General features: G+C 37.8%; 1 protein-coding gene across 1 annotated transcript; it reads left to right on the forward strand.

Annotated features, from left to right (window-relative positions):
* The first annotated feature begins 3455 nt into the window (after positions 1 to 3455).
* LOC139153549 (vomeronasal type-2 receptor 26-like) lies at positions 3456 to 12461 on the forward strand. Its single transcript, XM_070727619.1, has 6 exons — positions 3456 to 3508; positions 4143 to 4434; positions 4753 to 5610; positions 6479 to 6706; positions 8726 to 8852; positions 11557 to 12461. The coding sequence occupies exons 2-6, from the start codon at positions 4291 to 4293 to the stop codon at positions 12459 to 12461; spliced, it is 2262 nt and encodes a 753-aa protein (XP_070583720.1). The 5' UTR covers positions 3456 to 3508; positions 4143 to 4290.
* The last annotated feature ends 230 nt before the right edge of the window (positions 12462 to 12691 follow it).

Consider the following 12691-nt stretch of genomic DNA (forward strand, 5'->3'; position numbering starts at 1 on the left):
TGTCTTTTATGGTGACCATGGTCATGCTGAGCCAGTCATAAGTGAACTTTAATTGTATGCTAATTTTTGTTGTTGTTGTTGTTACACTGCATATAATATGGGGAAATTTTATGTTTTTGAAGTAAATAGTTTTACTCAGGAGATCAGACCATTCACAGATGGGAATCTCATAAACTCCCTACCAGTTCACCTAGCATGTGCATACTTGCTTTGGTCATGTGCATGCCTTCTGCACATGGGCGTGTCCTTCCACATGCATGTGGCTTATAAACATATGTAGATGGCATAGTGCTGGAGTTGGTGGGCAAGCCACAAATTGCTAGCACCAGTTCACCTGAACTGGTCTGAATCAGCTGAATACCACTTCTGACACCATTGCTGGCATTCTTGTCCCACATAGTATCTAATATACTGGATTTCAGAAGGCATCCCCATATGAAGGTAGTATTGATAGTGTCATGTAAATGTTGTTTAATCAGAACCATACTACATATCAAAATTCATCACAACTTTTCTCCTACACTTCTTTGGTTAAAGCTAATATATATTGGGCAAGGAAAGTTCAAAGTAAAAATTCATTTTATATTTGGCATTATACACTGCATCCATCCCAAAGGACTCTGAACAATTTACAGCTGGAGGCAGATAGGGCCATTGGGCTGTCGGTAGCCCTGAGCACCCGGGCTGCTTGCCAAAGAGCAGGTAAGGAGTTATGGGACTTTAGGTCTAGCAAGGGTTACAGGCAAATTTGGCCCATACCAATTGAACAGTTGTTGGAGCACTGTGTGCTGTTACATCAACGGGGTTTGCATGTTAAAACTATCAAGGGTAAGTTAACGGGCCTGGCGTTTATCGCCAAGGCTCATGGGTTTACTGACACCTGTAGGGACTTCCGCGTTAAGGGGATGTTGGAAAGATGGTCCCAGGAATGCCCACGGCCAGTGGCCAACGCCCAGCAACCATTGTCCATCCCACAGCTGTTGGCCTTAAGCCAAACGTGGGCTAGGCTGTGTACTTCGCATATGAAGCCTGCCTGTTCCACGCGACAGCAATGACGGCTTTTCTTTGGGGCATTTTGGGTCAGTGAGGTTTTAGTTACCTCCAATAGGGATGTTAGTTTGCGCGCACTCCAATAGAGCGATGTGCATTACCAGGGGACAGGGGTCTCCATCTGCCTGCGCCGGTCCAAAATGGACCAGTACGGCCGCGGAATGGAGATCACATTAGTGCCAACAACAAAGAATGTGGTGTGCCCGGTGGCAGCATTGGTGGCCTTCCGCGCAGTTTGCGGTGATGGCCAGGGAAATTTCTTTTGCCACAGTAACGGGGCCCCCTTGACCAAGTATCAATTCTGGACAGTCACATCCAGGGCCTTAGAGCAGATAGGTGCGGACCCCTCCAGGTTCGGCACACATTCATTCCACATAGGCGCCACCACTGTGGCTGAAGCAGTTGGTTTTGCGGACCACCACATCATGGCCATCGGCCGCTGGAGGTCCGCAGCCTTCCGTTCATATGTTAGGCCTCCTCAATAGGGTCCCCGTTATCAACTGGTTTTTAATTGTTGCTTGTTTTTTCAGCCGTTTCTGGTTCCTGGCCCCTCATTTGGCTCTGTGACCACAGTTTCGTTTTTTGGGCCGGATGTTTTGCTGCGAAGTCCCCCATTGGATCACAGCTGTCCCTGGACCTGAGGACCGATGTCGTTTGGATGGGCCGCAGGGGTCTGCGTTGGGAGGTGCTCCTCCCCCTGGTTTTTGGCCAGTGCCATTCCGAGAGAGCCCCCGAGTGGTTGGTGATCCACCTTGAGGGCAATGACCTCGGTGTTTTGAGTGTGCTTGGCAGTGATCATCCAAGCTCACAATAACCTCCTGGCCATCGCTGCTGCTTTTCCAGACACACATATTGTGTGGTCTGAGATTCTCCCCAGACTGGTCTGGCGGAATGCTGTATCTCCCAAAGCTGTTAACAAGGCCAGGCCATTGGGAAGGTTGTTAGGGAGTTGGGGGGATACATAGTGAAACATCCCCTGATTAAATTTGGAAAGCCCTGGCTCTACCGGGTCGATGGCGTTCACCTCTCAGATGAGGGGAATGCTATTTTCCTGTCATACCTGCAGAGGTGCCTCCAGGAATTGGTTTAGGAGGCTGGGTGGGGGTCGGGGGGCCAAGATTGAGATCTGACCCCACTCCATGGCAGGTTAGGGGTGGAAATGGGCAATTAGAAGCGACTGCGCATGCTCCTTTGGGCATCCTTTAAAGGGTGATGGACCGCCTCTCTCCAGGAACTAGAGGTTGGAACAACATCAGGGATTGGAGAGAGGATGTCCATGGGAATCACCGGATCCAATTTCCCATGGGGATTGGAGGGTGAACTCCTCCCACAAGACCAAGGGGAGTGGCTTGGATCCAGGTGAAGGTGGCTACCTTCACCTGGTTCAGCAAGGAGTTTTTTCCCAATGTTGCCAAGGAAGTTTCTGGTAGGAATTTCCGCCCCGTTAGTTTTGACCTCTGCAGGTCCTTAGTTATGTTGAATTTAAATATTTAAATTTACGTATTTAAAGTTACGTTATTTAAATTTATGTTAATTTAATAAAATGACCCTTATTTAATCCACAATATGTCTCAGCGTCTTTACTCCACTTCCGGGGCAATTCCTTATTTCCCACCTCTTTCTGTGGATGCTGTACAATTTTATCAATAAAATTAAAAAAAATACAAATTGCTGTATTTAGCTAAGTATTAACTGTAAAACAAATCTGTTGACAAAAATGACTTAAACAGATTCATTTCCATACTTTGTTCTATAGTGGTGTTTGGTTTTCTTTTGTGAATATGAACTCTCATTTCCCCATTTGTTCTTCACATCTTCCAAAGGTTCACAGCAGTGCAGCACGGTCTATTGAGATATGATAAGCATGTTTCTTTCTGGTATTTCTCAAAGCATCATTGCAAAGAATGGTAATGTTAGTAATTAAGAATAGTTATTATCTCTTCTTCTCAAAACCTTATAAGAATTGTAACTGTAAAAATGATTAATTTGGATTAAGACATTGCATTCTATTAATATCTGCTTAGAAATAAAATACAGATATGAATGTAGGAAGAAAAAGATTTGTCTTTCATCTGTAATATTTCATTAGACCCGCCAAGACCCTTCAAGCTCTGTTATTCTGTTGACTTTAAATTAAATTCATTATCCTAATTTTAGATACAGTTAATAAGTTATCTACAGTTGAATGGTAATGGAGAAGCTACTGTTTGATATCTACAATGACTACATATTGCTATAATTTTGTTGTATTCAGAACATTAGTTTTACTTTTTTCCTCAACTATAATGAGCATTTCTCTTCCCTCCACCTGCAAGCTTAGCAGTCCTCTTCCAATTGTTCATAAATATTACCAGGCTGGTGATTTAATCATTGCTTCTATTATTTATCAGGTTTTCTTTCTTACAAATGAGATAACCTTTGAAAGCCTTCCTTCTTCTGAAGTCCTTGATCAGTACCTGTAAGTATCCGACTACTTCTACTCCTTCTCATACCACACTATCTCTTCCCCACATTGCAACCTAAAAGCTGTATTTTCTTTCAGTTGTATGCTAGTCAGTCCTTTTGATCTGTTTCAGTGAGGATATTTAGTCCGTTTATAATTCTAGACTTTACAAAGACTTAATCCTTATATTGACCTAATACGTATATTGAAATTGAGATGAATATTATTAGTTTAACCATTAAATATATGAATGTCATACTATTCAATAAATTTCCTTCTTTTAACAAAGCAAGTTTCAACTCAGTTAGTGATGACTGATCCACTAGTTCCTCTGAAAATTGATTATGGTTCCCTTAATCTGAACTTGCTCAATCTTATTGATACATTTTTAAAAGTGACATCTGCAGAATCGAACATATTATTTCAAATGGGGTCTGACTAAATGCTGCCTTAGCTCAATATTAAGTAACCAAAACTAATTCAGTGTTTCCTTGTTGGTACAATATATTTGTTAGTGACCAAATTGCAGATGTCCAGAACAAAAAATAAGCACTAGTTTATATATGTATTATAATTTATATGTACATTAAAATAGCTGTCCAATTCTGGAACAGAAATATATTGACATAATTTCTAAATCCTGCTGAAGGTTCATCACTCACAATTATCAACATACTTTGGCTCTGGCATTTGCTGTAAAGGAGATCAATGAACATTCTGGGATTTTACCCAATGTTAGCCTTGGTTTTCATATTGCTACGGACTATGTTGTGGAAAGTACAACTTACCAATTAGCAATGGAATTTCTATCTACAAAAAATAAATTTATACCCAACTACAAATGCAATGACCAAACCAACACAGTAGTTGTCATCGGTGGACCCCGTATTAACACTTGTGTCAACATGGCGATCACTCTATGCAACTACAAATTTCCCCAGGTGAGACACAAAAATGGATCAATATGTGAAGTTCACTAGATTTTTATTACAATCAAAAGTTTGGTAATTCAGTTGGAATATTTGAGTCAAGGCCATGATTCCGTTAAAAGACACGAAGACTATTTTGAAAGGACTGTCCCCTTTTGCTTCTAGAGCAAAACTACAGATGTAAAACTAATTTTTACACATCCCACTTTGGGATCCCACTCAAACCAGACATTGGGTTAAATAAATACACATGCTTTGCTGTTCATTTCTTTTTTAAAAAAAATGGAAGAGATCCTTTATTCCTCTGTTCTTCTGACTTTCCCCATTTAGATTTCATACGGATCACCTCCATTGATGAATACTGAAACAGCAATGTTTGTCAAATGGATGTTCCCAGATGAAACCCATCAATTTAAATCAATACTGCATTTATTGTTGCATTTTGGATGGATCTGGGTTGGATTAGTTTCACTATATGAGGAAGATAGAGACAGATTCATTCAAAAGAGGCTTTCCATGTTTTCAGAGAGAGGAATCTGCTTTGACTTTATAGCATGTACACCACAAATGATGTATGGTAGTGAAGCTGATAAAATGATGGAAAACGGAGAAAAACTATACAAAGTGATTATGGAAAGTACGGTCACTGCAGTCATCTTGAGTATGGAAATTACAGGCATGCTGATTTTGAGACTAATGATCAATGTTTTCAATTATGATAATATTCCAAAGAATGGAATGGCTAAAGTTTGGATCATGACAGCCCAGATGGAATTCACATCCATTCTGATGCAAAGACAGTTGACCATTGATTTTCTCCATGGTGCTCTTTCCTTTGCAATTCATTCAAAGGAGCTCACCGGATCCCAACAATTTATACAGAATAGAAATCCAAACTTAGAAAAAGATGACGGATTTGTAAGAGGTTTCTGGAAAGATGCATTTGAATGCTCATTCTCCAGTGGTATTACAGATGAGAACACTGAAAGGATCTGCACTGGAGAAGAGAAACTTCAGACTCTTCCTAATTCAGTCTTTGAAACTTTTATGAACGCACATAGTTACAGCATCTACAATGCCGTCTATGCTGTGGCACATGCTCTAAAGACTATACGCTCTTCCAAATTCAAAAGGGGACGAAAAATGGATGAGAGGAGATGGAAGCTCTTCCTCCAATCACCTTGGCAAGTAATGTTGTACAATGAAAACTTAGTGGGAAATTATAAATAATAGGAAATTGCATTTTTGTTTTGTTTTAACTATTATAAAGCTTTTTAGATAGTTTTGAAAGCTACACTTGATACTTTGATACAAAATAAAATAATAAGTAAATATAAATCTAATGCTTAAATATAGAGATAGTTAGCAACATGTAACATACAGATTTTATTTTAATTCTAAAATGGTATGTGCCGCCCCGAGTCTTCGGAGAGGGGCGGCATACAAATCTAAGTAATAAATAAATAAATAAATAAATAAATGTGAAGGGTCTTTTTCAATCCACAATATTTAACAGAGTTTAAATGTAGAAACTTAAATAGTACTTTCTACTGAATAACATTATTATTCTTTACCAGCTGAATTTTGGAGTTACTAATATTCAAAAGTCTCAAAGGTGCTTTTTCAAAAGACAACTGAACTTTCTTTATTTTTCTGGAAGGTTTTTTGGTTCAAATCAAAACTGAAGAAGCTTCTTCGGTGAGAAGCAAAACATCTTCAAACAAAAAGAAAAAAAAGACCAGTTGTCTGTTGTAAAAAAGAAACACCTTAGGGACAACCAATACTTTGATAACTGAGAATCTCCTTAGACCTTAAGATTTGATGTTGATGATGATGATGATGAAGAAGATGAAGATGATAATAGAAGTCTTGTGAAAAAAGGAATAGTATCACTCCAAGTGATTAGCCAATTTTTCACTGAATCACATGAAGAAAAATGCATGTTTGTTTAAGCCAAATTCAAAGAAACAAATTGAAATTTTCACATCCCCTTTAAAGATTCCTGAAAAGTGTCCTGATATTATTTTTCTCTCTTTCTTTCTTCTTTTTCATTCAGCTCCACCATTTTTTGCAACAAGTCTCCTTTAATAACAGTGCTGGAGAACATGTTTCTTTTGGCTCCAATGGGGAGTTAGAAACTGGATTTGATATTTTCAATTGGGTCACATTTCCAAACATGTCCTTTCTGAAAGTCCAAATTGGAAAGATCGATCCTCTGGGTCCCCCAGACAAGCTACTCGCCATTTCTGACAAGGAAGCCATTTGGCCCCTCATATTTAATCAGGTGTATCTCATTTTCTCCATTTTATAGCCTAATAATTTTGGTTTGTTGAAATATCCATTTTACAGCACTTCTTATTTCTATCAAGCCTGTTCAAAGACCATCATATAGATATTTTATTTGATTTGACACCACCAACTAAATGGGACCTCAAATCTGCACACTGCTGGCTCACATTTAACCATGTTGTTCTGTTCGAGTTTGTGCAACACAAAATCAAAGTTTGAAACCCTGTAAAAAAAATTCCCTGCATTTCTGAAACTTGAAATTTCATGACTTTTCATCATTTCAGGGGTTCTCTCTATGATAATTTTGGGGGGATTGGGGGGCTTATTTTTTGCTGGGCAAAAAAAGTCACACTTGTACTGTTTACGAGTCTGTGTGACTCACACCAAAGTTCTTTATTTTAAGTGCTTATATTTGGTCAATTTGAAATTTTCTTTCCCTTGGAAATTATATTGAACATTTCTGCACACAATGAAATGAAAATTGAAATAAAAAAATAATGCTTATTGGTTTATTTTGTTCATAAAAGACTGCCCGCAACCTTTTTTGTGATTTTTTTTAAATTTATAGATAGTTTAGCCTGCAAACAACGTACAATTTCACTAAATTTGGTGTGGGACTACTAGTTTGAACATTCCTGATCATAAGAAAAATATAAATGAACAGAAAAAAATGATGCTTATTGGTTTTTTAAAATCAGAAATAAGCCCCCCCCCCTGCCCCCCCGGCTGCTTGCAACCATTTTCACTTTACATTTTTTCAGGCTTCAAATCCGAAATATTTTTAATATCTTAGCCATTGATTTACTTAATTTTACATTGCTGATCATCAAAAAATATTTTTGGATTGGGATGGGGCTAACTTTTTTGGGGAGGGATTTTTAATTGAATCTGTTTCTGGTCATATATGACCTGGACCAAAAAGATTTTTTTTAGGTACTTAAATTTGGTCTTTTTAAAATCTTTTTTCACTGGGAAACTAGTTTGAACATTGATGCTTATATTTTTTTTAATCAAAAAGCCTACCCCCATTTTGAGCATTTTGTGTCAGTTTATATTTTTTTAGGCTACAAATCTCTAAGTAATTGAACATTCCTGATCATAAGAAAAATAGAAATGAAGTGAAAAAAATGATGCTTATTTGTTTATTTTGCTCACAAAAGGGCCAACCCACTCGGCCTTGCTGTGTGCCATTAATTTAACTTTTTATATAGATTTGGCTAGAAATATTGGGAATATCCTTTGGAAAAGCAAGCACATGATAGCCAGACAAGTAATTTTATTAAAGAAATCGATTTTACTAAAAACAAGTATGTAATTTTGAAATTAACAGCATAATTTTTATATAAAATGAAATAATTGAACACAGGGATGGCCCTTTTATGAGCAAAATAAACAAATAAGCATCTTTTATTTTCAGTTCAATTTTCATATCATTATGTTCAGAAATGTTCAAACTAGTAATTCCACACCAAATTTAGTAAAATTGTAGGTTGTTTGCAGGCAAAACTATCTATAAATTGAAAAAAAAAATCACAAAAAGGGGGGGGCACGGGCTTTTATGAGCAAAATAAACCAATAAGCATTATTTATTCTTTTTCAATTTTCATTTCATTGTGTGCATATATGTTCAATCTAGTTTCCGAGGGAAAGAAGTTTTCAAATTGACCAAATATAAGCACTTAAACAAAGAATTTTCGGTGCGAATCATACAGACTTGTAAACAGTATAGTGGTTTTGAACAGAGCAGCAGGGTTAAAGATTTTCCCACATCAGCTTCTCATATATTGCCCCAAACAAATCTTTGGAATACAATTATGATTAGTCAAACGGTTAATGTAATAGGTATGAAATAAGCAGTTAAAGATACTGTAAAGAGTTTATATCAGGCAGAAAACTGCAAAATACAGCATAGATGCTTGGATTAAATAGGAAAAGTTTCTGTGTGTTCAGTTGATAAAAATAACAATCAGAAAAAATAAATTATGTTTATATATTTGTTTTGTTTATTGAACAGACATTGCCTCTTTCCATCTGTAACAAGGAATGTCCTCTTGGCCGTAGCAAGATAAAACTGGAAGGGAAATTATCCTGTTGTTATGACTGTAAACCCTGTCCAGAAGGGAAAATAGCTGACCAATTGGGTAAGCAAATAAGTCCTAGAATTATGACTACAATTGATCTCAAAACATCTCTTGCTAAATTAGACATTTGTTAAGTGAATTTTCCCCTATTTCAAAACCTCTCATGCCAGAGTTGTGAATCGCTGCATTTGATAAGTTTGTAACAAGTTGTGAATCTGGATTGACTTTGCTTGTCAGGAAGCCTCACAAGGTGATTACATGACCCTGGGATTAGATTAGATTAGATTTATTAGATTTGTATGCCACCCCTCTCCGGACACTCGGAGCGGCTCACAATAGCAAAACACAGTACAAATCCAATGATTTTTTAAAAACAGTTAATATATCCCAGACAAACCACACATAAAATGGAATGGCCCAGGGGAATCGATTTCCCCATGCCTGACGGAAAATGTGGGTTTTAAGGAGTTTGCGAAAGGCAAGGAGGGTGGGGGCAGTCTTGATCTCTGGGGGGAGTTGATTCCAGAAGGTCAGGGCTACCACAGAGAAGGCTCTTCCCCTGGGTCCCGCCAGACAACATATTTTCGTCGATGTGACCTGGAGAATGCCAACTCTGTGGGACCTAATTGGTTGCTGGGATTCATGCGGAAGAAGGCGATCCCGGAGGTATCCTGGTCCGATGCCATGAAGGGCTTTATAGGTTCTAACCAACACTTTGAATTGTGACCAGAAACCGATCGGCAATCAATGCAGACTGGGGAGTGTTCGTTTGACATGGGCATATCTGGGAAAGCCCATGATTGCTCTCGCAGCTGCATTCTGCAGGATCTGAAGTTTTTGAACACTCTTCAAAAGTAGCCCCATATAGAGAGCATTACAGTAGATGAACTTCGAGGTAACTGTACTGTAACAATTTGAAAAAACTAAGTTAGTAACTATAAAAAAAACTATAACAAGTTAGTAACTATAAAAAAAGTTAGTTCCCAAGCATCTGAATTTTGACACCTCACTATGGGGAGGCTGTAATGGTCAGAAATGTGAAAAACAGTCATAAGTAACTTTTTTCATAGTACAGTGGTACCTCATGATATGAACCCCTCGCCTTATGAACAACCTGAGATACGAACCCGAGGTTCAGAAAATTTTTGCCTCTTCTTACGAACTTTTTTCTTCTTACGAACCTGCTGCCACCGCCGCCGAGAAACCCCGCCACACGGCTGTCGCTTTTTGAAACAACCGGGGGGCTTCCCAGCGGGATTTTTTTGTTGAACGGATTAATAGATTTTACATTGTTTCCTATGGGAAACAATCTTTCATCTTACAAACATTTCATCTTACGAACCTCCCCCTGGAACCAATTAGGTTCATAAGATGAGGTATTACTGTTATTCTACTTTATAACAGTTAGTAAATGAACTGCTGTAAGTCATATATTAAAATTATCAATGACACAAAAACCATAATTGGGGCCTGAGCTTTACAACATGTTGATACAGGCACCAATGAAACATTTGATTTTTCTTTCATAGTTTAGTGAGCTACCAAATGATAAAATCAATCACTTCCTTCTGAATTGGAGTATCAGAAGGTATCTCAGATTTCAATTATCTCTTGTTATGTTTCACTCAAAAATTAAAGACAGTATTTTTCCAGAAAGTAAAGGGAACTTTTCTTTGGTAGTTTTTTCAATGTTTTCTATTTGTTTTTACCTCCTATTCTACCCATAGTATTCATTGATAGATTGTGGAAGGCCATATAAGTTTATTATATGAGATAAGTCAATCAATGTTTAGAAACACAAATAATAATTTTAAAAAGTTCTCTTATAAAAGGGTAGGAATAATTCAGAAGGAAATGTATTGGAAAAGGCTGGACACTACAGACCTGATACAAATATCAACAAACAGATGACAACATTTAACACAAAAGATATGGAGCAAGCCCACCTATTTAGGAAGACAGATACAATTGAAGAAAGATGATATCATCTATACGTTGTCCCAGTGATATCCAGAGATTTAATGGAGATAACCAGAACCTATAATTTCATAGAGTAAAGAACTAGAAAAGAAGTAAAGAATCACACAATTCCTAAGCGGTCAGTAAGAAGCGTGCAAAAATGTACCACTTTTGCACTCCTTGTCCCTTGTGCTAAAGTTTCTCTCTTACTAGCGGCATTTATGTAAACATCGTTATATTTATTTATTTTATTTTATTTATTTGATTTTTATGCCGCCCTTCTCCTTAGACTCAGGGTGGCTTAAAACATTTTAGCAATAGCACTTTTTTTAACAGAGCTAGGCTATTGCCCCCACAATCCGTGTCCTCATTTTACCCACCTCGGAAGGATGGAAGGCTGAGTCAACCTTGAGCCGGTGATGAGATTTGAACCGCTGACCTTCAGATCTACAAGTCAGCTTCAGTGGCCTGCAGTACAGCACTCTACCTATATCTTTGTATACTACGAATATATACTTGAAAAAATAAATGAATAAAATAATAAAGTAATAGCTCATGCAGAAGGAACAGAAATAGGTGAGTTAAGTGCATGTCCATGGCATTGCAGACCAAGTTATGCTTTTTAAATGGAGAACTATGGTGGTGCAGTGGTTAGATACTTGAGCTTTTTGAAATGGTCTTCAAAGGCAGCATCATATAAAGGTCATTCTAATTAAGTCAACAGAATACTGTAAAATCAGGGCAAATGAAAATGAAATGAAGATGCTTCATATCAATAATATTTCTATGAATGTTTTTTTTTCAGACTTAGATGACTGTTTCTCTTGTCCAGAGGATCAATATCCAAACAAAGATAAAGATAGTTGCCTTCCAAAAAGGATAACTTACTTAACTTATCAAGAACCTTTGGGGATTTCTTTGGCAGTGATTACAGTCAACTTTTCTGCCATCTCAGCTATGGTGCTCAGGATATTCATGAAATATCAGGACACACCTATCGTGAAAGCCAATAATAGGAACCTCACTTACAGCCTTCTTATTGCTCTCCTGCTCTCTTTCCTTTGCAGTTTACTCTTCATTGGGCAACCTGACCAAGTCAAATGTCTCTTGCGACAAACTGCTTTTGGTGTCATCTTCTCGGTAGCTCTTTCTTGTATATTGGGGAAAACAATCATAGTGGTCCTTGCTTTCATGGCCACCAAGCCTGGCTCCAATATGAGAAAATGGGTGGGAAAAGGGCTGGCTGTCTCTATTGTCCTATCTTGCTCCCTGACACAATTCTGCTTTTGTGTGGTATGGCTTATAATTTCTCCTCCTTTCCCAGATTCTGACATGCACTCTGTGGCTGAAGAAATTGTTCTACAATGTAATGAAGGTTCCACAACAATGTTTTATGTTGTCCTTGGCTTTTTGGGGTTCTTGACTGCTGTCAGTTTCACTGTGGCCTTCCTAGCTAGGAATTTGCCTGACACATTTAATGAGGCCAAATTTATCACCTTCAGCATGTTGGTCTTTTGCAGTGTCTGGGTGTCATTTGTTCCCACCTATTTGAGTACCAAGGGAAAATACATGGTTGCTGTGGAGATTTTCTCCATCTTGGCTTCAGCAGCAGGATTACTGCTCTGTATATTTTCCCCCAAATGCTATATCATTCTTCTGAGACCCAATCTGAATAAGAAGGAACAACTAATGAAAAAATTAAATAGATGACCATACCATTTGAATGTAAACTGATTGGTTGCTTTTAACATCTGCTTTCTCCCTTCCATTGACATCAACAGGACATATAATTAATAATAATTAATAATATTTTATTAGACTTGTATGCCGCCCCCTCCAATAGTTCTCCAAAGTTCATTCAGAACCTAGAACCTAGAAAATTTACCTTAATCTGTTTTTTGAAATGTTAAATAATGATTTAAAATCCTAATCAGCATAGT

The sequence above is a fragment of the Erythrolamprus reginae genome, chromosome Z, assembly GCF_031021105.1.
Source record: "Erythrolamprus reginae isolate rEryReg1 chromosome Z, rEryReg1.hap1, whole genome shotgun sequence".
NCBI lineage: Eukaryota > Metazoa > Chordata > Lepidosauria > Squamata > Dipsadidae > Erythrolamprus > Erythrolamprus reginae.

What these genes read in the sequence shown, in the direction of transcription:
- LOC139153549 (XM_070727619.1), top strand. Translation starts at nt 4,291, where the DNA reads ATGGAATTTCTATCTACAAAAAATAAATTTATACCCAACTACAAATGC. An exon ending in TCCTCCAATCACCTTGGCAA is followed by an intron (nt 5,611 to 6,478) that starts GTAATGTTGTAC and finishes TTTTTCATTCAG; the next exon opens with CTCCACCATTTTTTGCAACA. An exon ending in GGCCCCTCATATTTAATCAG is followed by an intron (nt 6,707 to 8,725) that starts GTGTATCTCATT and finishes TTTATTGAACAG; the next exon opens with ACATTGCCTCTTTCCATCTG.